Source organism: Neoarius graeffei, chromosome 2 (assembly GCF_027579695.1).
Source record: "Neoarius graeffei isolate fNeoGra1 chromosome 2, fNeoGra1.pri, whole genome shotgun sequence".
Classification (NCBI taxonomy): Eukaryota; Metazoa; Chordata; class Actinopteri; order Siluriformes; family Ariidae; genus Neoarius; species Neoarius graeffei.
In genome coordinates, this window is record NC_083570.1 from 94,863,715 (window position 1) to 94,889,841 (window position 26,127).

Here is a 26,127-nt window from a genome sequence, read left to right on the forward strand (position 1 = left end):
GCTTAGAAGGGTACCAGTTTGAACCTAGGAGAGGTACTATGTAGTGGAAGTTCATTACGTCTAACTATTAAAGCTATTTTAAGTTCGTTTCTTAAGACAAGGATTTTTTAAGATGTTACCTTGTTGACAGTTTCGGCGAGAATCTTCCGCCTTCTTCAAAACAGTCACCAGATGTCGAGTGGTGACGTGCCTTATCAGCTGATGTTACGCTACGGAGGCGTGAACGTCCCGCCCAATTTGACAGGTAGTTCACGCCTCCTGCTGTCAGGTCGCTCCCCCAGGACACATCTGGTGACTGTTTTGAAGAAGGCGGAAGATTCTCGCCGAAACTGTCAACAAGGTAACATCTTAAAAAATCCTTGTCTTCAGAAACGAACTTAAAATAGCTAGGAGAGGTACTCTCGACTCCGGTGATGAAATAAGAGAAGAAAGCTCGGATGACGGCGAGGATGAGACTGATGCTGACCATGGGCATGGCGAGCGTGGGGCAGAGCGTCTGCGTGCAGGTGACACGGCGTGGTGCTCGTGCGGAAAATGTAACGTGGAGTTGCTCACGAGTCCAGCAGAATTTATTTGCTGCAATGAGATCGGCGCCACCCGTGGACTTGCGAAATCGTCGCAAGAGGCAGAAACAGGTATTTCACACGTGCTATTCCCAACCTCAATGAGCCAACACAACTGGGCACATACATACGTCATGAGTGTCACGCAGAGAAAATGAACGTGCGTTCTGATTGGATAAAATTAATATCATGGCGGGCTGTTCAAACTGCGGAAATAGTTTGCTCGAACTACTTTCAAAACACTATAACTTTCCAACCTTAGAACAAAAAAACTTTTGTAAGTCTTGAATAAGGTTCGTTAATGTGTGTTTTATTGTTATATTTACTCTATATATTGCCCTCTGTTCCCCTTTAAAGCAGAGGGTCAGTTCACACCAAATATTGACTGTTTTTGTTTATTATGGCTTACTGCAATGTTTGGGGGTTTTTTTTTTGAAACATTTTCATTTCAATATTCGCTCATCCAGCTGAAGGGCGATGAGTTTATGCCATCGTGTTGTCTGTCGTCCGGCCGGCGGCATCCACGTTTCACGAAAATCGCTTCTTCTCTCTCAATTCTTCACTGATTTTTGTTCTTTTTGGCAGGAAGGTAGGTCTGCCTGGGCTGCATATAGTGTCGACCAAAATTTGCGTAATTGCAATTAATAATGAAGATATGGACTAATCAAGCCCTAATGAGCAGTTTCCACACACACGTCGTCTTCTCCCTCAATTCTTCACCGATTTTGATTCTTTCTGGCATGAAGGTAGGGGTACCTAGGGTGCATATAACTTCTACCCAGATTTGCTTCATTACAATTATTAATGAAGTTCTGGACTAATTAAGCGTTAATGAGCAGTTCAACAAAAATCACCACTTCTCGGTCAATTCCTCGCCGTTTTGGGTTCTTTCTGGCAAATAGGTCACTGTTCCTAGGGTGGATATCGCTTCTATATATAGTGTGTATAGCTTGCAGCATTTCTTGCACAAGGTGGCCAACTTTCAGTCAAGTTTATTTGTATCGCGCTTTTAACAATAAACATTGTCACAAAGCAGCTTTACAGAATTTGAACGACTTAAAATATGAGCTAATTTTATCCCTAATCTATCCCCAATGAGCAAGCCTGTGGCGACGGTGGCAAGGAAAAACTCCCTCAGACGACATGAAGAAACCTCGAGAGGAACCAGACTCAAAAGGGAACCCATCCTCATTTGGGCAGCAACAGACAGCATGACTATAACATTAACAGTCCTAACAAAGTCAGCTTCGTTGATGCGATAAACCCCCCCACCGACAAACCCGAGCGCAAAACTGTTCACGACAACCGCAGTCCCAAAGTCAGCAAGTCAACTGCAGTCCCCAGCCACAAAAGCACCACTGCAAGAGTCCAGAGTGTCCTCCAGGCGCGACCCCCAACTGTCCACATGGGGCCGTCCTCTACAGGAGCGATGTGATGAGACTCCAACCAGACACACAGGGCACCAGGATGGATCAGGCAGGTCCGAGGAGCAGAAGAGGTCAGCATCTCGATTTCAGGACCGACATGTAACTCAGAGAGACAGATTTGGGGTGGGGGGAGAGAGAGAGAGAAAACACAGGTTGTTGGGTATGCCCAATGTCACCTGAATAAGTAGGAACAGTATACATATTGCACTGAGTACAAGCAGGGACTCCGGCAACTAACTATGACAGCATAACTAAAAGGAGAGAGCCAGAAGGTACCACAGGCATGAGGGAGCCCCGGGACATAAAGCAGCAGCCACTACACCATCAACAAACTCGAGTGAGCAAGCGAGTGGGGACTGACAGCATCCATACATCCCAGTTTACCAAAACACACTGTCTGAGGACCCTCCAGATCTACACCTTTACCTCATAAACACCATTAACAAAAGGCTTGACTAAACAGATATGTTTTCAGCCTAGACTTAAACACTGAGACTTTAGATCGTTCCTTCTGGACTAGACTGAGTGAGCTACGCCATCATTGATCTCATTTTGTTGGTCTACAGCATTTCTTTACATGTGCCTAAGACTTTTGCACAGGACTGCAAGAAATGAAAGGTGAAATTCTGATCTATATTTATTTGTCTTTGAGATGTCCCCTCAAACCGAATGTCTTCAGTGTACAGCAAAATTCCAATACTAGATAGATGACCAGCAAATCTCCATCAGTGATGCGCTTGTCACTTAAATCTACCCCTATTTACAAAATATCTAATCGTCTGTCTGTTTGGGACAGGAAGTAATCATGTAGAAGGTCGTTAGAATATTTTACAGTTGGGTCCATAAATATTTGGACAGACACAATATTTTTCTAATTTTGGTTCTGTGCATTACCACAATGAATTTTGAACAAAACAATTCAGATGCAGTTGAAGTTCAGACTTTCAGCTTTAATTCAGTGGGTTGAACAAAATGATTGCATAAAAATGTGAGGAACTAAAGCATTTTTTAAACACAATCCCTTCATTTCAGGGGCTCAAAAGTAATTGGACAAATTAAATAATTGTAAATAAAATGTTCATTTCTAATACTTGGTTGAAAACCCTTTGTTGGCAATGACTGCCTGAAGTCTTGAACTCATGGACATCACCAGACGCTGTGTTTCCTCCTTTTTAATGCTCTGCCAGGCCTTTACTGCAGCGGTTTTCAGTTGCTGTTTGTTTGTGGGCCTTTCTGTCTGAAGTTTAGTCTTTAACAAGTGAAATGCATGCTCAATTGGGCTGAGATCAGGTGACTGACTTGGCCATTCAAGAATATTCTACTTCTTTGCTTTAATAAACTCCTGGGTTGCTTTGGCTTTATGTTTTGGGTCATTGCCCATCTGTATTATGAAACGCCGACCAATCAGTTTGGCTGGATTTGAGCACACAGTATGTCTCTGAATACCTCAGAATTCATCCGGCTGCTTCTGTCCTGTATCACATCATCAATAAACACTAGTGACCCAGTGCCACTGGCAGCCATGCATGCCCAAGCCATCACACTGCCTCCGCCGTGTTTTACAGATGATGTGGTATGCTTTGGATCATGAGCTGTACCACGCCTTCGCCATACTTTTTTCTTTCCATCATTCTGGTAGAGGTTGATCTTGGTTTCATCTGTCCAAAGAATGTTCTTGCAGAACTGTGCTGGCTTTTTTAGATGCTTTTTAGCAAAGTCCAATCTAGCCTTTTTATTCTTGAGGCTTATGAGTGGCTTACACCGTGCAGTGAACCCTCTGTATTTACTTTCATGCAGTCTTCTCTTTATGGTAGATTTGGATATTGATGCGCCTACCTCCTGGAGAGTGTTGTTCACTTGGTTGGCTGTTGTGAAGGGGTTTCTCTTCACCATGGAAATTATTCTGCAATCATCCACCACTGTTGTCTTCTGTGGGCGTCCAGGTCTTTTTGCATTGATGAGTTCACCAGTTCTTTCTTTCTTTCTTTCTTTCTTTCTTTCTTTCTTTCTTTCTTTCTTTCTTTCTTTCTTTCTTTCTTTCTTTCTTTCTTTCTTTCTTTCTTTCTTTCTTTCTTTCTTTCTTTCTTTCTTTCTTTCTTTCTTTCTTTCTTTCTTTCTTTCTTTCTTTCTTTCTTTCTTTCTTTCTTTCTTTCTTTCTTTCTTTCTTTCTTTCTTTCTTTCTTTCTTTCTTTCTTTCTTTCTTTCTTTCTTTCTTTCTTTCTTTCTTTCTTTCTTTCTTTCTTTCTTTCTTTCTTTCTTTCTTTCTTTCTTTCTTTCTTTCTTTCTTTCTTTCTTTCTTTCTTTCTTTCTTTCTTTCTTTCTTTCTTTCTTTCTTTCTTTCTTTCTTTCTTTCTTTCTTTCTTTCTTTCTTTCTTTCTTTCAACTGTAGATTTTGCCACTCCTAATATTGTAGCAATTTCTCGGATGGGTTTTTTCTGTTTTCGCAGCTTAAGGATGGCTTGTTTCACCTGCATGGAGAGCTCCTTTAACCGCATGTTTTCTTCACAGCAAAATCTTCCAAATGCAAGCACCACACCTCAAATCAACTCCAGGCCTTTTATCTGCTTAATTGAGAATGACATAACGAAGGAATTTCCCACACCTCCTCATGAAATAGCCTTTGAGTCAATTGTCCAATTACTTTTGGTCCCTTTAAAAACAGGGTGGCACATGTTAAGGAGCTGAAACTCCTAAACCCTTCATCCAATTTTAATGTGGATACCCTCAAATGAAAGCTGAAAGTCTGGACTTTGTCCATGTCCATTATATCACTATAGCCTGAATATGTTTCAGTAAACAGGTAATTTGTGTCAGTGTCCAAATATATATGGACCTAACTGTATATCCATGATGTGTAATTTCTCAGGATGTTTTATTGTCATTTCAATCTGTTTATATGTGGGAACAAAAAGAATGCTGTTCATGTAAGATGGAATATAAATATCAAGGTTCCACTGGATCCTTTCTGCACCGAAAGTTCATGCATATTTCTGGTCTGGATCTTATTCATACTCTGCTGTGGTGTGGTTTTGTTCTGTAGTATGTCCTTGCTGAGCCAGCAGCCTTTCCTGTCTCTGGTGCTGACGTGCCTGAAAGGCCAGGATGAGCAGAGAGAGGGACTCCTCACCTCCCTCTACAGCCAAGTGCAGCAGGTACAGCAGCTGTGTAGGGTGATGAGTTCAGATGCTAGGCGTCCCAGTCCAGTTCTGTTGTCATCAGCTACATCCGTAGCCAGAATGAGTGTTACAGGTTGTGATGTATTAACTGTACATGAAAAGCAATCATTCCGGTTCATACATTTAACCAGATCTAATCAAGTCTCTGTCTCGAGCTGGTTTGTATGTATGGTTCCTGAAAGTATACCAAGCTGAGACTGAATGCTGTGTTTGTTAACAGATTGTCACTAACTGGCGTGAGGATCAGTACCAGGATGACTGCAAGGCCAAGCAGATGATGCACGAGGCTCTGAAACTGCGGCTCAACTTGGTGAGGATCCTGTTCTTCGCTCTCGTCCGTGTAACGATGCTTTTTGCGTTCCGTCTTGACCAATCCAGGCTGTGTACTGTCTCACCTGGTCGTCATGACTTTGGCGTTAGCCATTGGAGTTTTATTTTTCCTCTATTTAGTTGGACTTAGAGTTCATTTGTATGGTTGGTTTGTTTCCTTGGCTGTTGCCTGATTTGTTGTTCCTTCAACAGGATATTACACTTAACAATTATTCCACGAAATCAAGTCATACATGAGCTGATTAACTGGATTTTGAGAAACAGAACTTTTTTTTTGGCAGAGTCGATAAATAAAAACTTGATACCAACTGTCCGACAAAAATAATTTCCGCTTGGAATGTAAACAAACCGGTAAAATGACAGGAGCAATTTGTGAAAAATGAAGAAAAAAAAAACCCATACCTTCTTACCATCAAATACTTGTATTCCATATTTTGGTGGTGGGGGTTTTTGAGTGGCTTTTATATTTCATCCTCGGTTGGTTCAGCAACATGCATACCAGTGAGTGGCCTCGTGGTTAGCGTGTCCGCCTCTCGATCGGGAGATCGCGAGTTCTACTCACGGTCGGGTCATACCAAAGACAATCATAAAAATGGTACCTACTGCTGTCTGGCAAGGCACGCCGCAATACAGATACGAGTGGGAGTCAAACTCTCGTGGTTATCAGAGGACCCGCCCCCCACTGTAACCCTAGCTATGTAATAGGCGAGAGGCCGAGGGCTACGGAGATCGGCGCCGCCCTATGCGCCACATGATGTGGGAAGGGCTTTGGCTTGGTTCAGCAACATGCTCCGCCATTTTGTTTTTCCTCCACTTATGGTATATGAGCTTATAGCCTAGTAGTAGAGTAGCCAATCAGAGCACACAATTGCTCCTATCCAGTGAATGTGGATAGAATAATTAAATAATATTGGCTGGCTTTGAGTGGTATATCAGAGATATTCCATTCATCTAGCATGATATTGAACTAGTCGAAGACGAGTAGCTGAATGGAATATCTGAGAGATACCACAAAAAACCAGCCATTATTATTATTATTATTATTATTATTATAATAAAAAATACACATTCAATGGAAGAATTACAGATTTTACAAAAAGTTAAGAACAGGGAGGAACTTACCAATATTGAATGCTGATTGTGATCGAATGTAATTCAATGTTCTGTCAATCCAATGTACTGTACAAAGTCAAAGTTCTAACAATAAAAATGGTCCAAGTCCAAAAACCCTGAACAACAACCCAACTTGTATACAAGCTATATACAGGTTGACGATTTAAGTTCAGTTACTTTTGGTCGTAGTTAATTGCAGTTGTTCAAAACAAAAGGGCTTTGCTGAGTGAAGTCCACGAGTGACGTCATCTTGTAAAAGTCTCCGTCACGTTTCCTCACCTCCAAGTAGAACTTTGACAATATTTCCACTATTGCTCTAGCCTAGTAAACTAGACCCATCCGCCTAGCGGCCAAAAATATTTTTTGCCTGCGAGTGGGTCTAGCCTCGCACCATATCAACAAAACACCCCGGGCATTAAATCGTGCCCGCCAATCACAACGCAAGGTTTTTGTTTGGATTCTTTGGGCGGGCTTTTGCAGGAGTGACGACAAAGCTGCGCGACTCTGGAGAAAGCGCAACAGGAAAGATGGCTACGGCTAGTGAACAGCGCGTGTTTGACTCTGCTTTGGAATCAGTTTTAGAAGAATTAGACTTGGAGTTTTCGTTGAAACATGAGCAGGAAGAGGCTCTCCGCTCATTCCTTTTCAAGAAGGACGTTTTCGCTGTTTTGCCGACCGGCTATGGCAAAAGTCTGATCTACCAGCTGGCTCCGCTCGTAGCCAAAAGGATGGGGCTAGTTTGTGCAGTACGAAGAATTAATAAACAGCTTTGAAACATTACTTTTTGATTGTTTATTTTCCCGTTATTTTAAATTTAAGGGAAATTATTTCACCAAACACCACTAAATAAAAACTCTCAAAAACAGTTTAAGCAAACCCTTGAAAAACACTTGAAAAAAATAAGAGTGTATGTTAAGTATGTGGTACAGACGCCAAACTTGTGGTCATTATCTCCAAACTTCTTTATATCTAGAACCTCTTTATTAATTAATACGCATTTTGAAAAATTATTTATTTCAAGGTCTCCCCCACTGCTTTCTGTCGCTCTGACTACATCACAGTCACTGTTGCGCTGATTGGTCAGAGCGTTGGCCTATACGCACAGAGACAGTTTGAAAGACAGCGGGTTGTTCCACCCACACCCTTCGGAAATGTCTACGAGTGAGGCCAGACTAAATATTCGCATTTAGTCTGGCTTGCCAGGCTACTATTGTTCTCTTTTTTTTTTTTTCCCAGTTTTTCGATGTCCGTTGATATGTTTTTCTCTTGTAAATAAGCATGAAGAACATCCAGTGAAGTGTTGGTAGCCTTTCGGGTGTTCAGCGTGTCTTTCTCTTTAAATCTTCAGCTTGTAATGAAGCAAACCTCGCCGCCATGTTTGTGTACAAACTGTCAGTCACTCGCTAGCACAGAAGTTTTACATCTCCAATGTCTCTCTCTTCCAGTTTTTTTTTTTTAATATCCGTTGGTATGTTTTTCTCTTGTAAATACATGTGAAGAATATCCAGTGAAGTTTTGGTAGCCTTTCGGGTGTTTAGCGTGTCTTTTAGTTTATTTATTTAGTGCTTAAACCTAGCACTGGATTAACTTTGTCTTCTGTCTCCCGACCGACAAAGAAATGATTGTGCGCATACGCAACAGAAAAGTTTTGTCATTGGATCTTCGCATCTGACGTCATGTTGTCTTGACAATGTGCAATATTATAATATTGCGCACTCATTCTCCATTGGGGAGAGCGGCGTAATACATGGAGGATAAGCGATATGATGACAATATTGAATGCCATCAATAAACCCACGAGAAGGGAATAGAAGACATTTGTTTTTATTCCATGGAAGAAGTGTCCTGTATGTATAAGTATTATTCTGTCACTTGTTCAGTTAGCATGATAACTTTTTTTTTTTTGGTCTAGAAGTGCGGCGCTTCGTGTGCCTGACTTTTGCATTGTTGTACATCAGTCTGAGTAAGAGCGATGGCTGTAATGTAATGCTTGGTGTGGGTGGGTTTTGCTTTTTGTTGTTTGATGTAGGTGGGTGGGATGTTTGACACGGTGCAGCGCAGCACACAGCAGACCACTGAGTGGGCGGTGCTTCTCCTCGACATCATCAGCAGCGGCACAGTCGACATGCAGTCTAACAAGTGAGTGAGAAATTGTTGATGAAATTTGGAGCTGAGCTTTCACCTTTTTTCACGGTGTCTCAATGAATTTGATGTCAAGAACAGATCCAGAATGGGGATTTGTTTGTTTTTGTTTGCGTTTTTTTTTTTTTTTTTTGCCTGGAAAAGCTGATTTTGACCAAAATTGGCATTCTTCTTTTAACTACATGAAAGAAATATTTCACAAACGAGATGTGATGGATTTGGTTTCATGGTTTTATTTCCTTTTGAATCTTGTTTAGGCTTCGTGCGAAGGTTATGTGGACATGGAACGCCAGTCTTTTTAAAGCTGTGATCAGATATTGATTTCTACACACAGTGCATGTCGATATTTGAATAAGTCAAGTCAACTTTATTGTCAAATATGCTATCCATGCTCGACATACAGCACAGATGAAATATCAGTCCTCTCTGACCCACGGTGCAAACAGGCAATGCAATAAATGAAAATAGAATAATTGAAAAAACAAACAGTATAAACACTCTAGATAAGAGCTAGGCATAGACTAAACACTCAAACAGACAATATAAACACTCTAGAACAGTGGTCCTCAAACTTTTTTTTCACCAAGTACCACCTCAAAAAATACTTGGCTCTCCAAGTACCACCATAATGACCAACATTAAAATACAGTAGCGTAGTAGGCCTAAGTATTCATTAAAAACAAGGCGGAGGTTTTATTTAACAAGTATATTTAATATTGTTGGCCACTGTAACATTACGCACAGTACTTTGAACAGTAACACTGTTTTAAATTAGTGCTGTCAAGCGATTAAAATATTTAATCGCGATTAATGTCGCGACTGTCATAGTTAACTCGCGATTAATCGCAATTTAATCGCACATTTTTGTCACATGAAAAACCATGTAATTCTCTTATCAGCATAAAAAAGTGAATGGGCTTGCTCACCGTTCGAACTACGGGGGTACACGGGGGATCCGAGATCCCCTGAAACAGACATGAGATCCTTTGAAAACATGATTTGGGAAATGTTGGGGGGGGGTCTCTAAAATATTGGCAAAATGATGTTTATTGACATAGCAATCGTGTGTAACGGGAAGCATTTGCATATCCGAAGTGAGCGCGCGATGGAGAGCCGCGCTCTGAGACAAGCGCAAGTACCCCCCCAAGGGGAAATAAGGGACCCCCCCGAAAATATTGGCATAGTTCGAACACTGGTTGTATCAATGTTTTTTTTTAATTGCAGAGCATAACACGTCTTGTCACAGCCACTGTAAAGTGGGGCTGGAGCCGCCGATGGGAAAACGAAACCTAAGCCGAGCACCGTGGTTCTTCGGAGGAGGGCAGAGGACTCTGGCTGTGCGGGGCGTGGCATCATGTCACAGAGCGTTAATCTCGCGATGATAAAATTATCACCGTTAAAATTGAGTCAAGTTAACGTGTTAATAACGCGACATTTTTGACAGCACTAGTTTAAATATACGAAAATAAAACACTGTCCTTAAATAATGAATCAAATAAAATTAATTGCACATAAAAGTGAAATAAGCATTGTACTAAAATAAATATGAAAAGACAGTTCTTAACCTCCTAAGGCCCAAGCTGTTTTTTTACATGCATTTTTTTATTTCTCTTTGCTATTTGGGCTTATTAGAATAAAAACTAAGCATCATCTTTTGATAAGATGTACTTTTAGAGAAAAAGTATGTCCACATATGTGGATTCTTGTTCCGAATTTCTAAAAAGTGCTGTCCACGCATGTGACCGCTAAGCCCTAGGAGGTTAAAGATTAAATGAAAATGTACTTAAAAGTTAAATAACTGTACTGTACTTAAATGTTAAATAAAAAAAGTACCGTCCCCGCATACAACACACTGCGGCCTGGGCAGCTCCTCTATCCCGCTCCAAATGAATCCCAGTTTTATGTATTTTTCGTCATACTTCCTCCTCACTGGTTTCTGCCGTTTGCTAGCAGTTCTGGGGCTGGTTTTGCCACTGTCGTTAGCATCCACGCTCGGCTCACGCACGTCCTCTTCAGTTCTCCCTCTCTCCTGATCCACGCTCCCATTCGCAGATTTAAGCCACGACAGTAATTTTGTCGTACTCGTCATAATTAGCAAAGCCACCTCCACCTTTTCCCATCACAGCCTAGTCTACCAATGGCAGATAACCGTCTGTCAGCGGAACCGGCGGGAATGCGTACGTACGCTACGTATGGCTACCCAGAAGCACTTGCAAACTTTTTTTAAAATTATTAACTTAATTTGTATCTCCTTTCATTTTCTTGTCATCGGTTGATAAGATATTTTCATCCATTCGGATGTTATAGATAGTATTTCACGTTTTATTTATTTATTTTTTTTAATTTTATTTATATTTAATTAAGTGATTCTTTGGCGTACCACTAGAATGGAGCCCGCGTACCACAGTTTGAGAATCACTGCTCTAGATAAGAACTAGACATAGACTAAACACACACGTAAATTGAACAAGCTGTTGGATTAGCACACGATGTACAGAAACGGACATCAGCATAATCAATTCCGTTTGTACTCCGATACCTGATGTCAAAATGTCTGAGGGTAGCCTGTGTGGATGAAAATGTCAAAAGTTTACGATGTAAACGGTTTTTCCAAGCTGCTCCACAATTCCACAACCCACCCGCGACTAATTACTTCAGGAACTAGCGATTAAAGGAGAACTGAAGGCAAATTTATTAATTTTTTTATGATCAAAATTCTATTTATCTCATTTTATTAAATATAGGAATGCATTTTTGATCGCTATTTTGTCACTGCTATAGCAACTTCTGAGTGTTTGTTTGAAATACGCTCTGTAATATATCAGTCCATGTGTCAAAGCGATGGCCGTCAACGAGATTCGTTGAGACATCGTAGGACGGAAGTAAAACGTACAGCGGAAATCAAAGCGACCGACATCTGCCAGCGTCGTCCTTCTTTCGAATGCTGACGTAATCAAGCCGGAAGTTTTGTTTGTTTTGATAGCAATCAGGAAAGTTTGAAGAAAGTAGGCGGTAATCTAGTCTGGCTAACGCGACTTCAAAGCTCTACGAGCATTTGGTCTGGCCAAGATATTCAGCCCAACCGTTTCCCAGAGCCCGTGGTTGACCCGCCTCCCTGAAATGCCTCAGTTTGCTACTGGTCGAAGCCAGAAAAGGCTGTGATGAAGCTTAAACCAATTACATCACTCTTTTCTCTGATGTATGTGACGCGATGATAGGATTCTCGCTGAGCCCCATTGATTTGGCTACTAGCGGGGCTAACTGGTAGATTAAACTCTTACCGAAGCCGGTCGGGAGCAAGGCGAAAACGTCCTTCCTTCCAATAAATACCTCCAGGGCTGCTCTTTGCTCCGTTTTCAATGAGAACTTCCCGTTGAATGCTTTCAATACAGCATGATTCTGTAAACAATCTATGGCTTCCGGTCGCAGTTCTACTACGTCACTGCCTTGAACACGCCTCTACCCAGGGCCGTTGGAGATGCTCAAAGTTGATTGGCTCCCGATTTTTCCGGAGCTTGGAAGAGCTGTAGATAGCTTGCCTGGCCAGACTAAGCTCGCAACAGGCCCTCGTGTTGCGTCACGCTTAGGATGGGCGGGCCCAGGCTAGCGGTAATCGTCATTTAAACTCGTTTTTGCGCAATACTTCGTTTGGAAAACAGTTTTCAAAATGGCGGCACTGACACCTAGTCACGTTTCAAAGTCTCGCACAAGTCTCGTGAAGATCGCGCGGATAAGCGACGCCTGCCGTGGACCAAACGAACTAAATTCAACACGGCTAAAAACCGAATAGGCCGATAAGTATAATATTTAATTGCAGTTAGTTGCCAATACGAGTCACGATATAAGGTTACGAAAACCGAAAACGTAATTGAAGAACACGTTAATTAAGAAATAAAGCAAGTTTAAAAATGACTTCTTCAGTTCTCCTTTAAGTGAATGATGGAAGTTAGTAACTTGCTGTTACTGTGTTGTCATCTGGTGTCTGTGCAGAAACGGTATGTTTGTGTGACCTGTCTGTGTGTCTCTGTGTACAAGTGAGCTGTTCACCACTGTGCTGGACATGCTGAGCGTGCTGATTAACGGAACGCTGGCGGCAGACATGTCCAGCATTTCTCAGGGCGGCATGGAGGAGAACAAAAGGGCTTACATGAACCTGGTGAAGAAACTCAGGGTGAGGGAGGAGAAACCATGTGCCTCATGTAACTAATCATGATCAGTCTACAAGGCTGTAGCTAGATACGACAGACCTGACCTCTTCTTCCTTTTTTTTTTGGTGCAGAAAGAGCTGGGGGATCGTCAGTCCGAGAGTCTGGAAAAGGTCCGACAGTTACTGCCACTGCCCAAACAGACTCGCGACGTCATTACCTGTGAACCGCAGGGATCCCTGATAGACACCAAGGGGAACAAAATCGCTGGGTTTGAGAAAGAGGTACTCCTCATTTCCACTCCTCCCGTTCGTTCGTTTTAATCCAGGAAGCAAGTCAAGCGTGGTGTTTAGCTCACCTGTTTCCTTTTCAGCTATTTCAAGCTTTCTAATGGTGATGATACACGGGGCAACTTTTTGGGCAATGTTGCTGGGCAATTGCGTTTTGACTCTTTTCTATTGAGATTGGGCAACGTTGTTTGTTTCTGAATGGTTTTGATAATCTCTGGCAACTTTTTGAGATAAGCCAATCAGAACGCGAGTATCAAGTCATGTGACCTCCGGTGAGGTTCGGATCAGAAATTTCAAACAAATATGGCGGCCGCTCAGTGTCAGTGGAGTGAAGAGATGGAGAGACTCCTCATCTGTTTTTACGCCGGTAAGTTGTTATTTTAATATTCTATATGGAGGAATTTACCTCACCAAAGCTCTAAAAAACAACAGACAGCTTGATTAAATGGTCACAGCAAAAATTAAGACATCAATTTTTTTTTTTTTTTAGCTAACTGTAAACTGCCGTTGCTAACTGTTGTTGCCCATTGTTAGTTGCCCTGAAAAGTTGCCCTGTGTCTCACCTAGTTGCCCGTTGCCAGCAACATTGCTCGGCAACATTGCCCAAAAAGTTGCCCCGTGTATCATCACCATAAGTGTTTAGTGCTTCTAAGATCCTCTTTCTCCATCTGTGCTTCTTGCTGCAGGGTCTACAGGTGTCGACGAAGCAGAAGATCTCCCCATGGGACGTATTCGAGGGCCTGAAGCACTCTGCTCCTCTTTCCTGGGGCTGGTTCGGCACGGTGCGCGTAGACCGCAAGGTCACCCGCTTCGAGGAACAGCAGAGACTCCTGCTTTATCATACGCATCTGAAACCCAAACCACGTAGCTATTACCTGGAGCCTCTCCCCCTGCCTCCAGAGGAGGAGGAGCCTCCCACACCTGTGCTGCAAGAACCGGAGAAGAAGTTAGTGGAGGCTGTGAAGACGGATAAGAGCGTGCCGAGCGTGGGTGCCGATACGGGCAAGAAGAAGTCCAAGAAGAAGAAACCTTCATCCGTCAATAAACCAGAGGTTGGTTAGCTGAGGACACTTGAAGTTTGGGACGCGTTGGCGGGTTTTTTTTTTTTTTTTTTTTAACCAGATACGGGTTAAAACTCAAATCTGGATTGAGCTGATGACAAGTGTATGGCCAAAATGCGTAGCTGCTCACACCTGACGTTAATAATGCCGACATTTTTAATAGTATGAGTGCTGCTGTTTTTATCGGACCACCCCATCCTTTACGGAGTTTATTAGCTTTATACACTGCCAAGCCAAAAGTCAGACGCGCTACTATTTCATCGGACCGCCTTTAGGTTTGACGATGGCCATGCCATTGTTTCACCAACCTTATGCACCACCACAACATGCATTTCTGTCCAGAGGTGCATTAATCTTTCAGAGGTTTCGTCTTGATGGGAGAATCGAACCACTCGAAAGTCTTCTCCAGCACATCACGAGTACTTCCAACAGGGGTTAAGGTCAAGACTCTGGCGGCCAATTCATGTGTGAAAACGATTCCTCATGCTTCCTGAACCACTCTTTCACAATCGGAGCCTTAGTTTTATTCCAGTGCCATCAGGGATGGGGGGGAAAAAATCCGTTGATGGGATAATCTTAGTCTGGCTAACGCGACTTCAAAGCTCTGTGAGCATTTGGTCTGGCAAAGATATTCAGCCCAACCGTTTCCCAAAGGCGTGGTTGACCCGCCTCCCTGAAATGCCTCAGTTTGCTACTCGTCGAAGCCAGAAAAGGCTGTGACGAAGCTTAAACCAATCACATCACTCTTTCCTCTGACGTATGTGACGCGACGGAAACTGCTTGAGTAACAGGAAGAAGATAAATACCTCCAGGCCTGCTCTTTGCTCCATTTTCAATGAGAACTTCCCATTGAATGCTTTCAATACAGCATCTACCGCTGTGTCAAAGGCTTGCCGCTGCTCCATGTTCGTAATGTTTCTAGTGAATGAAGCGCTTCCGGCATAGATTCTGTAAACAATCTATGGCTTCCGGTCGCAGTTCTACTACGTCAGTGCCTTGAACACGCCTCTACCCAGGGCCGTTGGAGATGCTCAAAGTTGATTGGCTCCCGATTTTTCGGGAGCTTGGAAGAGCTGTAGATAGCTTGCCTTGCCAGACTAAGCTCGCAACAGGCCCTTGTGTTGCGTCACGCTTAGGATGGGCGGGTCCAGGCTAGGATAATCTGGTCTTTCAGTACATTCAGGTCATCAGCTGACTTCAGTTTATTGCGCCGTAACGTTGCTGAGCCTTGACCTGAGCAACCCCGGATCATAACGCTGCCTCCAGAGGCTTGTACAGCGGCCACTATGCATGATGGGTGCATCGCTTCATGCGCTTCCGTTCTTACCCTGACACGCCCATCACTCAGGAATAGGGTCAATCTGGAATCAGATCACATGACCTTTTTTCCGTCGCTCCAGAATCCAGTCTTTATGCTCCCGAGCAAATTGAAGCCTTTTCTCCTGATTAGTCTCACTAAGAAGTGGATTTCTTTTGGCCACACGGCTGTTTAGTCCCAATCCTGTGAGTTCTCATCACATTCTGAGTGTGGAAATGCTCTTACTTTCACTAATGTAGCTGTGAGTCCTACTGTTGGTGTTTTTGTTTGTTTGAATTTTGTATTTTTTAATGATTTGACTTCAAGTATTTAAATGATCTCTGATCATGGTCAGTCAGGATCTTTTTCCAACCGCATTTTTTTTTTCTATGAAATTGATGGTTCACCCTGAGATCCTTCCAGGTTTTAAGATGCGTTGATCAGTTCATCACCCAATTTCAGTCATCTCCTTAGTTGTTTTCTTTGCTTGACGCAGGCCAACAATTTGACCTTCTGAAACACAGTAACATCTTTTCCATGAACACAGGATATGTCTTCCAGCATGTTTGTTCAAGGAATGGGAAGCTACTCACTGCATCAGTTAGGGTTTAAAAAAAAAAAAGTTGCCAGCTGAAACACATTTATCACTGCAGTAATTATTCAGTCAAAGGCTCTCAGGTATTTGTTCATTTAAAGGAGAACTGAAGTCATTTTTAAACTTGCTTTATTAATTAACGTGTTATTCAGTTCCGTTTTCGGTTTTAGTAACCTAAAGCCAGTATCTCACTGGGCTGCGACAGCCTGCGACGAGTTGGAGACCTGACAATTGCGATAAAATATGCAAATTCAGTTCTCGCACTTCCTGTCTCACGGAAACTGACTTGAGAAGGGTTCGTGACGGCTTTTTTTAAGAGATTTTTTGGGCTTTTTTTCACCTTTATTGGATAGGACAGTGTAGAGACAGGAAATGAGTGGGAGAGAGAGAGACGGGGAGGGATCGGGAAATGACCTCGGGTCGAAATCAAACCCAGGTCCACGGATTTATGGTATGGTGCCTTATCCACCTGAGCCGCGACGCCCCCAGGTTCGTGACGGCTTTGCGACACCAGCGACGCATTTGCAGCTATTTTGAGAGAAATTTTGTCGCATGAATTCTTTGAACATGTTCAAGATTTCAGCGACGAAGGAGCGACACTTGGCAACCCATGCGAGGAAATGAAGAAGCCCCGCGAATGTTTCAAGACCCTTTTGAAACTTTCTCGCGAATGACGTTCGCAAGCTGTCGCAGCCCAGTGAGATACTGGCTTTATATCGTGACTCGTATCGGCAACTGACTTGTCGGCCTATTCGGTTTTTAGCCATGTTGGATTTAGTCCGTTTGGTCCACGGCAGGCGTCACTTAAGCCCACCACACCTTCCCGATTCGCTTATGATTTTGTCGGGCCGATTAAATCGCTTGCGAATCGTAAATATGTGCGGGGGCACCTCGTAGCCGATTTCATCAGTGCTCGGTTCAGATCAAACTGGTCTTGATATTTTCGGACGCGATCTCCTCGTACACAACACAATCGGTAGTGTGTGCGTTGTTAGTACGATCTCATCGGTTACCATGATTTTAAACAGCCAATTGGAGTGCCAGGATTGATCACACGTGGACTGCAGACTGGGAAGCACAACTGGTCACTTTGGGAAGCGTCCACCTGTCTTTATGACATTAGTTCACCTGATTACAGCAAACGGGAAAAGAGGAACGAGGCTATGGCTGTAATCCTGTCAGCTTTGAAAATGCCTGGTAAATTATTATAGCATTGTCAATGGTACAGAAATCGCTTGTCCGGAATCCCAGAACAAGTTGAATTTTAAGAACGACTGAACAAATTCAAATCAGTTCTTATTATTGATTTGTCTAGTTGGGATTCTTGCCCCTTTTTGATTCTAATATTCAAAATTTAATATATATCACATGATATCTTGAACACGTGGCCATCTATTCGGGCTGAACGTGTACGATGTCTCGCAAATGTGTGCGGGGAATTTTGAACCAATCGAATCAGGCCCGTATACTCGTAACCGATCGCCCAACACACGAAGCCCCGATGAAATCGAGAAAGTGTGCGCTGGGCTTTATTCGCGCGATCTTCACGAGACTTGTGCGAGACTTCGAAACATGAAGTGTCACCCAGGTGTCAGTGCCCCCATTTTGAAAACTGTTTTCCCAAACGAAGTATTGCGCACAAACGAGTTTAAATGACGATTCCTGCCTACTTTTTTCCAATTTTCCTGATTTGCTATCAAACCAAACCAAACGTCCGGCTTGATTACGTCAGCATTCGAAAGAGGGTGCGCGCGTCTTTTGACGACGTTGGCAGATGTCGGTCGCTTTGATTTCCGCTGTACGTTTTACTTCCGTCCTACGATGTCTCGCACAGGTCTCAACGAATCTCGTTTACGGCCTTCGCTTTGACATATGGACATAGATATAATATTTCAAACACCTTAAAACTTGCTATAGCAGTGACAAAATAGCGATCAAAAATGCATTCCTATATTTAATAAAATTAGAAATAGAATCTTGATGATAAGTTCGCCTTCAGTTCTCCTTTAAATCCAAATGGTGACGTTATTCCTCCCCCTCTCCTCTGGGCACTGGAAATGAAAGCAATTATAAACTTGTATGTTATGCTGACTTCTTTTTATACTGAAGTGAAAAAGCTGCTTTGAGGAAAACAGGAATGCAGTTTGGGGGGGAATCAAAGGAGCGCATGAAAACCCAACTCAACTGCATGACGCTAGAACAGCGGGAAAGTCTCTCGCATTCACATGGTTCAGCATGATTTGGGTAAAGCTGTTCAGTTTATGTGCTTTTTCGACTCTGATGATGTGTATCTGTGTTATCCAGGACTACACAGCACGTAACCCAGCTGTCTTGGCTTTCTCTGGATCAGGCATGAATCCTGAGCTCGTGAACCTAAACCAGCCCAACCACCCTTACAGACAAATGCCCTACAGCCAGCCGCCTATGATGTACACTCAGAATCAACCTCTTCCTCCAGGTCAGGCTGGCCACTCACCTTCATATCCTGTCTTTAATCTGAACATCAGCACTGTATCTGAAATCACTCATTACTCAATCACTTGTCCGACTATTGACGATGCAGAATGGTCTTTATTTATAGAACAGTAATAAATGACATTTATATCCCTCATCATAAAACTTCTGTGCAGGGATTGGCCAAAGATGGCTCACGTGACCCAAAATAATTACACAAGTGTCACCAGGCAAAACAAACCTCGCCTGGTAGCACTTGTGATGAATATGAAGGAAGATATCGCAAAAAAAAAAAGAACCCTATGGGTCCATGTGGCTACTACTGATAAATAAAATAGTTTTCTGATCCCATGTCCATACAGTAAATACAGCATATATATATTTACTCTATGACGCAGTAGCTACAGAAATGAAGCGTGATCCAAAAATGAACAATTTAAAAATCGCAGAAGTGAAATATACCAAGTGTGTGTACTTTTATATTATTCTACTCTTACCTCTTACAGTTTTCGAAACTGAAACCTCCGAACCGAGGCTGACATACACACGCTGTCGCCATGACCCGAACTCTTATTTCCCGGAAATGGCCCGGCGCTAGAGCTCAGTGGAACGCACTTTCCCTCTGTAATAAGCATACACATGTCTGAAAGCGATTTCTTTACTCTAGTCCATTTATTTCGAATGGAGAATCGAATTGTATACACTCACCGGCCATTTTAATCAGCACACGTGTATGCGCATGCACAATTGTTACGCTCTGACATAGTGGCGGGCGCCTCTATATGAGGCAGTAGACACAAAAACGATTTTGACCTTTTTGGTGACCTTAACGATGACGCTGAAAATGTTGGACGTTCTATTTGAGACCAATGCCCATCTGTCCTAGCCTAGTAAACTAGACCCACCTGCCTAGCGGCCAAAAATATTTTTTGCCTGCGAGTGGGTCTAGCCTCGCACCATATAAACAAAAACACCCCGGGCATCAAATCGTGCCCGCCAATCACAACGCAAGGTTTTTGTTTGGATTCTTTGGGCGGGCTTTTGCAGGAGTGACGACAAAGCTGCGCGACGCTGGAGAAAGCGCAACAGGAAAGATGGCTACGGCTAGTGAACAGCGCGCGTTTGACTCCGCTTTGGAATCAGTTTTAGAAGAATTAGACTTGGAGTTTTCGTTGAAACATGAGCAGGAAGAGGCTCTCCGCTCATTCCTTTTCAAGAAGGACGTTTTCGCTGTTTTGCCGACCGGCTATGGCAAAAGTCTGATCTACCAGCTGCTCCGCTCGTAGCCAAAAGGATGGGGCTAGTTTGTGCAGTACGAAGAATTAATAAACAGCTTTGAAACATTACTTTTTGATTGTTTCTTATTTTCCCGTTATTTTTAAATTTAAGGGAAATTATTTCACCAAACACCACTAAATAAAAACTCTCAAAAACAGTTTAAGCAAACCCTTGAAAAACACTTTGGAAAAAAAAAGTGTATGTGGTACAGACTCCAACCTTGTGGTCATTATCTCCAAACTTCTTAATATCTAGAACCTGTTTATTAATTAATACGCATTTTGAAAAATTATTTATTTCAAGGTCTCCTCCATTGCTTTCTGTCGCTCTGACTACGTCACAGTCACTGTTGCGCTGATTGGTCAGAGCGTTGGCATATACGCACAGAGACAGTTTGAAAGACAGCGGGTTGTTCCTCCTACACCCATCGGAAATGTCTACGGATCGAGGCCAGACTAAATATTCACATTTAGTCTGGCTTGCCAGGCTATATCTGTCCTGAAAGTTTCATGACGATTGGTCCAGCCATTTTCCCATAATATCATTAATAAAAGAAAGAAACGAAGAAACCCGACCTAAAACAATACTTCGTCCCGTGATGGACTCCGTCCCGGGAGAGGTAATTAAGGAAAGTATCTCATAATGTCCAAAAGAGAAAAGGATATGGTCTATCCTGGATATACCATGAACTGATGTCACAATTTCAAGCTATATGGCTGATTCAAGTTTCTCTCTTTTTTTTTTTTTTTTTTTTTTAAATATATATATATATTTTTTTTTTTACAGTCAAGACACAAAAATAGAAGTTGTGAATACAGTCGAAACTAACATTTCAGTCAGGGTTATTTTCAACTGAACACCACACAAATCAAGAATTTTAACAGCTTTCTGATTTCATGAGTCAGTAATTGTTCTTATGTTCTGCTTGGTCTCTTTTTTCAAATCTCCAAATTAACGGTTTAGTAACCGACTCGAGTCACAGCTGTGGCTCTGCAAGTATTTCTGTTACCCCTTTTCCACCAACTCAGTTCCAGGGCTGGTTCAGTGCCGGTGCTGGTTCACAACTCGTTCAACTTGCGAGCCAACTGAGAACCAGCTTGCTTTTCCATAGCTCGGGGTGTTAAGGGAAGCCACGTCAGTTACGTCGTTACGTTTGCATAAACCTTGGCGCGAATATCGAAGCAAAAGCACGGAAGAAGCAGCAGCAGCAACAAGAACAACAACAATAATAATGGATGACTTCGCGTTTGTACAGCTGCTGCTTCTCGGCGCTTAAAAATGGCGATCTTTCGCGGTCTTGTTATTGTTGGTCTTAACAACTCGGCCCCCCCCCGCTGACGTAAGCGGTTCTTTCCTCTGGCCCAGCAGAGAGTTGGTGCTAGCCTGGAACCGGTTTTTCTGGCCCCAGAACCAGTTCCTTGTCAGTGGAAACAGAAAACCCGGTTCCAAACTAAGCACTGGCCCTGAACCAGCCCTGGAACTGCTTTGGTGGAAAAGGGGCATGTGTGTGTAGATCTACATGTCATGATCATGCCTGGCGAAGCAGGTCCGATAGCATGGGAAATAAATAAATGGTAGCCCAAAAATAGTACGTTGCACATGCGCAGGTCAAAGGTCGCTCCAAAATAAACAAACATGGCTGCCTCCAGTGAGTTTATTCTGAGATTCAATCTCGTTGACGAAAGTTAAAAGTGCACACTTTTAGTTTGGAGTTTTTTGATGAGGGATGTAAATCGAATATATCGTGCACCAAGAGGCTCCGGTAATTATGGATTCTTTTCGGTGACTAGTATAGTACTATTCTCTTCAGAGCCGCGCCCCTCGGCCACCTCAGAGAATCCATAATTTCAACCGGAGCCTCTCAGTGCAGCGTATATTTGATTACGAGGCTGAATTCAGACAACTTGTGTATTTCTGGAATCATGTTCTCGTGAGTCAGTTACATAAACAGCACATTACAAATTACTTGGTGAACTGAAAATGAAAAAAATGCATTCATGTTAAAAGTAATTTTGTATATTAAAGGAGAACTGAAGTCAGTTTTAGTAACCTTATATCGTGACTCGTATTGGCAACTAATTGCAATTAAATATTATACTTATCGGCCTATTCGGTTTTTAGCCGTGTTGAATTTAGTTCGTTTGGTCCACGGCAGGCGTCGCTTATCCGCGCGATCTTCACGAGACTTGTGCGAGACTTCAAAACGTAAAGAAGTGTCAGCCAGGTGTCAGTGCCGCCATTTTGAAAACTGTCTTCCAAACGAAGTATTGCACAAAAACGAGTTTAAATGACGATTACTGCCGACTTTTTTCAAACTTTCCTGATTGCTATCAAAACTAACAAAACTTCCGGCTTGATTACGTCAGCATTCGAAAGAGGGCGCACGCGTCTTTTGACAACATTGGCAGATGTTGGTGACTTGGATTTCTGCTGTGCATTTTATTTCCATCCTACGATGTCTCGCACAGGTCTCAACGAATCTCGTTTACGGCCATCGCTTTGACATACGGACTGATATATTACAGAGCATATTTCAAACACTCATAACTTGCTATAGCAGCGACAAAATGGCGATCAAAAATGCATTCGTATATTTAATAAAATGAGAAATAGAATTTTGATGATAAATTTGCCTTCAGTTCTCCTTTAAGTACAATATTAATATACCTGTTGGCTTTACTGTTAGTTAAATGCTTAAACATTTACTTGAATTGAACTGAACTGTTCGTTAATTCCATTTTTGTCTCGACCAGGCGTTCTCAACCTTTTCTCCTTTGAGGCTCACCTATTCAGACTTGTATTGAGTCGGGGTCCATTAAAAAAGATCCTCTATTATTTTGGCTCATCTATTCTATTAGAATCTAATAATCTACTGTAAAATGTATTAATGGGATGCGACATCACTCCCTGTTACAGATGGGAGCCCAGGAATTAAATAAACGCAATAAAAACAAGCTGTTTTTAATTGTAGGTATTGTATTTAAAACTGTCTGGATGTGCCAGAAGCCAAACCCTGCATGCAGGTCATTCTCAGTCAAAAGGGATTAATGATCCAAAAGTGGAGTCTGGTCCATTAACACAAGAACTTATTGCCATGTTTGTGTCCAGCAAACAAGCAAGTTATTAAAACCAAGTACGCACGCTCAGAAGAAGTGGATATAGAAACGGTTCAGTGGGATTAGATCCTTACACGTTAGCAAAGAAGGATTTTTCCTACGAGTTGGAAAATGATCCGTCCGTTGAGTTCTCCGATATCTCAGACTACCTGGCGCTGCAGACATCGTTCTACACGGATACACAGATGAAAACCTGGAAGAGCATGGAGGAGTAACTGTTTATATGTGGCTGGGTTACAGATCTGGGGATCAGGACACAAGATAGATGGCAGGAGATGGATCTAAGTGCAGGAAGAGTGTTTATTAGCAGGCGTGATATTGACAAAAACAGAGCAGAATCATAAAGCAGAGTATTTAAACGGCGTTATAAACATGGTTCGAAATAAACGTGACCGCGATAACGATGATCCTTCGCACACCGTCCGTGTCCGTATCTGCTGATTGCACTCAAGTCAGTATCAGGTGTTTCCCGTCAGGACTGGGTCCCAAGAACACGCACCACGCGCTCAGACTCAAGCGCGCGAAGGCGTGACAGTCAAGTGTTCACCTGCTGTGTGACCAGAACTTTTAATTCACGTGTACATCACCAGGCATCGCCACCACAATGCCTCATTTTCATCGATGACCCATCCCGAGCTGTAGTGTGACTGTAGCTTAAAGTGCATATCGCGGGTAAATTCAGGAGCAAGATCAATGTAATTCTCCGATTTTATATTAAACTTTGGTCAAATATCTGTCACATTTTCTGCAATTTTTGTACCTTGCGCAATACCAGAAAAATTCAGTTGAAATCAAGCCATTTGAGGCGAATTGGTCCGCCTCTGAAAAACTTGGCATTTGGATTTCCTGGGAAACATTGATTTTCATGACGTCACGTGCGGGACGCCTCCCTCTGAATCCTACGTCAGCGCTGGTTTGTTTATGAGAAAACAACCTGGTGGTTTTCTGCAAATTTCTTCAACATTATTGTGTAATTATTAAAATGGTTAACAGATGTACAGTGCTCAGCGTAAATGAGTGCACCCCCTTTTGAAAAGTAACATTTTCAACAATATCTCAATGAACACAAACAATTTCCAAAATGTTGACAAGACAAAGTTTAATATAACATCTGTTTAACTTATAACGTGAAAGTAAGGTTAATAATAAAACTTAGATTACACATTTTTCAGTTTTACTCAAATTAGGGTGGTGCAAAAATGAGTACACCCCACAACAAAAACTACTACATCTAGTACTTTGTATGGCCTCCATGATGTTTAATGGCAGCACCAAGTCTTCTAGGCATGGAATGAACAAGTTGGCGACATTTTGCAACATCAATCTTTTTCCATTCTTCAACAATGACCTCTTTTAGTGACTGGATGCTGGATGGAGAGTGATGCTCAACTTGTCTCTTCAGAATTCCCCATAGGTGTTCGATTGGGTTCAGATCAGGAGACATACTTGGCCACTGAATCACTTTCACCCTGTTCTTCTTCAGAAATCCAACAGTGGCCTTAGATGTCCGTTTAGTCATGTTGGAAAAGTGCACGACGACCAAGGGCACGGAGTGATGGTAGCATCTTCTCTTTCAGTATAGAGCAATACATCTGTGAATTCATGATGCCATCAATGAAATGCAGCTCCCCGACCCCAGCAGCCCCACATAAGGACACTGCCACCACCATGTTTCACTGTAGGCACCAGGCATTTTTCTTTGTGTTCCTCACTTTTGCGACGCCATACAGTTTTGAAGCCATCAGTTCCAAAAACATTTATCTTGGTCTCATCACTCCAGAGTCTAGAGTCCCAGTAGTCTTCATCTTTGTCAGCATGGGCCCTGGCAAACTCTAGGTGGGCTTTTTTGTGCCTGGGCTTTCGGAGAGGCTTCTGTCGTGGACGGCATCCACACATGCCATTCCTCTGCAGCGTACGCCATATTGTGTCACGGGAAATAGTCACCCCAGTTTGGCTTTCTACTTCTTTAGATAACTGCAGTGAACTTGCATGCCGATTTTCTTCAACCCTTCTCATCAGAAGACGCTCCTGTCGAGGTGTTAACTTCCGTGGACGACCTGGACGTCTCTGTGAGATGGTTGCGGTTCCATCTTTCTTAAATTTTTGTACCACTTTTGCTCCAGTATTCTGACTGATAAGTAAAGCTTTGCTGATCTTCTTGTAGCCTTCACCTTTGTGGTGTAAAGAAATTATTTTCTTTGGGGAATTCTGAAGAGACAAGTTGAGCATCACTCTCCATCCAGCATCCAGTCACTAAAAGAGGTCGTTGTTGAAGAATGGAAAAAGATTGATGTTGCAAAATGTCGCCAACTTGTTCATTCCATGCCGAGAAGACTTGGTGCGGTCATTAAAAATCATGGAGGCCATGCAAAGTACTAGATGTAGTAGTTTTTGTTGTGGGGTGTACTCATTTTTGCACCACCCTAATGTGAGTAAAACTGAAAAATGTGTAATCTAAGTTTATATTATTAACCTTACTTTCACGTTACAAGTTAAACAGATGTTATATTAAACTTTGTCTTGTCAACAATTTGGAAATTGTTTGTGTTCATTGAGATATTGTTGAAAATGTTACTTTTCAAAGGGGGTGCACTCATTTACGCTGAGCACTGTATCGTAGGAGGGTGTAGCAACACCAATCTTGATGGGATTAGTACTCATCGTTTTCCAAAAGACCGGACAATGAGAGAGAAATGGGAGCGCTTGGTCTACACAGGCTGTGCACTGAAACCGTGTAAAGCTCGCGCAGCCTGCTGGCGCTTCCACAGGTGACGTCACGAATCTGGCTCCAGACTCCATTGGGATTTTTCCAGATGCGTTTTGTTTTTGTTTTTTTTTCTGCTGTAGACAGATGGCCTTGTGCAAAATTACCCTTCTGGATGAGTGTGTAAAGGGACATACTTTCATATAAAAAAAAAAAAAAGAAATTGGTCCAGGATATGCACTTTAATGAGGCGGATGTGACGGACAAATAAAAATTAGCTTCAACTTGGGGGGTGGGATCACGGCCCACTAGATGGCGCTGGGCCACGGCCCAGTGGTTGAGAAACACGGGTCTAGAGCACGTTTAAAACCGCTGACCAAAGTAATGTATCGATGAGAGGAATTAAGATCAAAGAGGCGCATTAACATGTTAAATC

At 42.5% G+C, this 26,127-nt stretch overlaps 1 protein-coding gene across 4 annotated transcripts in view; it reads left to right on the plus strand.

Moving 5' to 3' along the window:
• Positions 1-26,127, plus strand: part of med12 (mediator complex subunit 12) — a 178,759-nt gene that overhangs the window by 128,339 nt on the left and 24,293 nt on the right. For all 4 annotated transcript variants that reach the window (XM_060915213.1, XM_060915214.1, XM_060915215.1 and 1 more), the window contains exons 31-37: positions 5,031-5,142; positions 5,387-5,476; positions 8,639-8,748; positions 12,787-12,922; positions 13,031-13,180; positions 13,873-14,238; positions 18,444-18,597. In XM_060915213.1, coding sequence (XP_060771196.1) covers positions 5,031-5,142; positions 5,387-5,476; positions 8,639-8,748; positions 12,787-12,922; positions 13,031-13,180; positions 13,873-14,238; positions 18,444-18,597 — 1,118 coding nt within the window. The remainder of the gene's footprint in view (positions 1-5,030; positions 5,143-5,386; positions 5,477-8,638; positions 8,749-12,786; positions 12,923-13,030; positions 13,181-13,872; positions 14,239-18,443; positions 18,598-26,127) is intronic.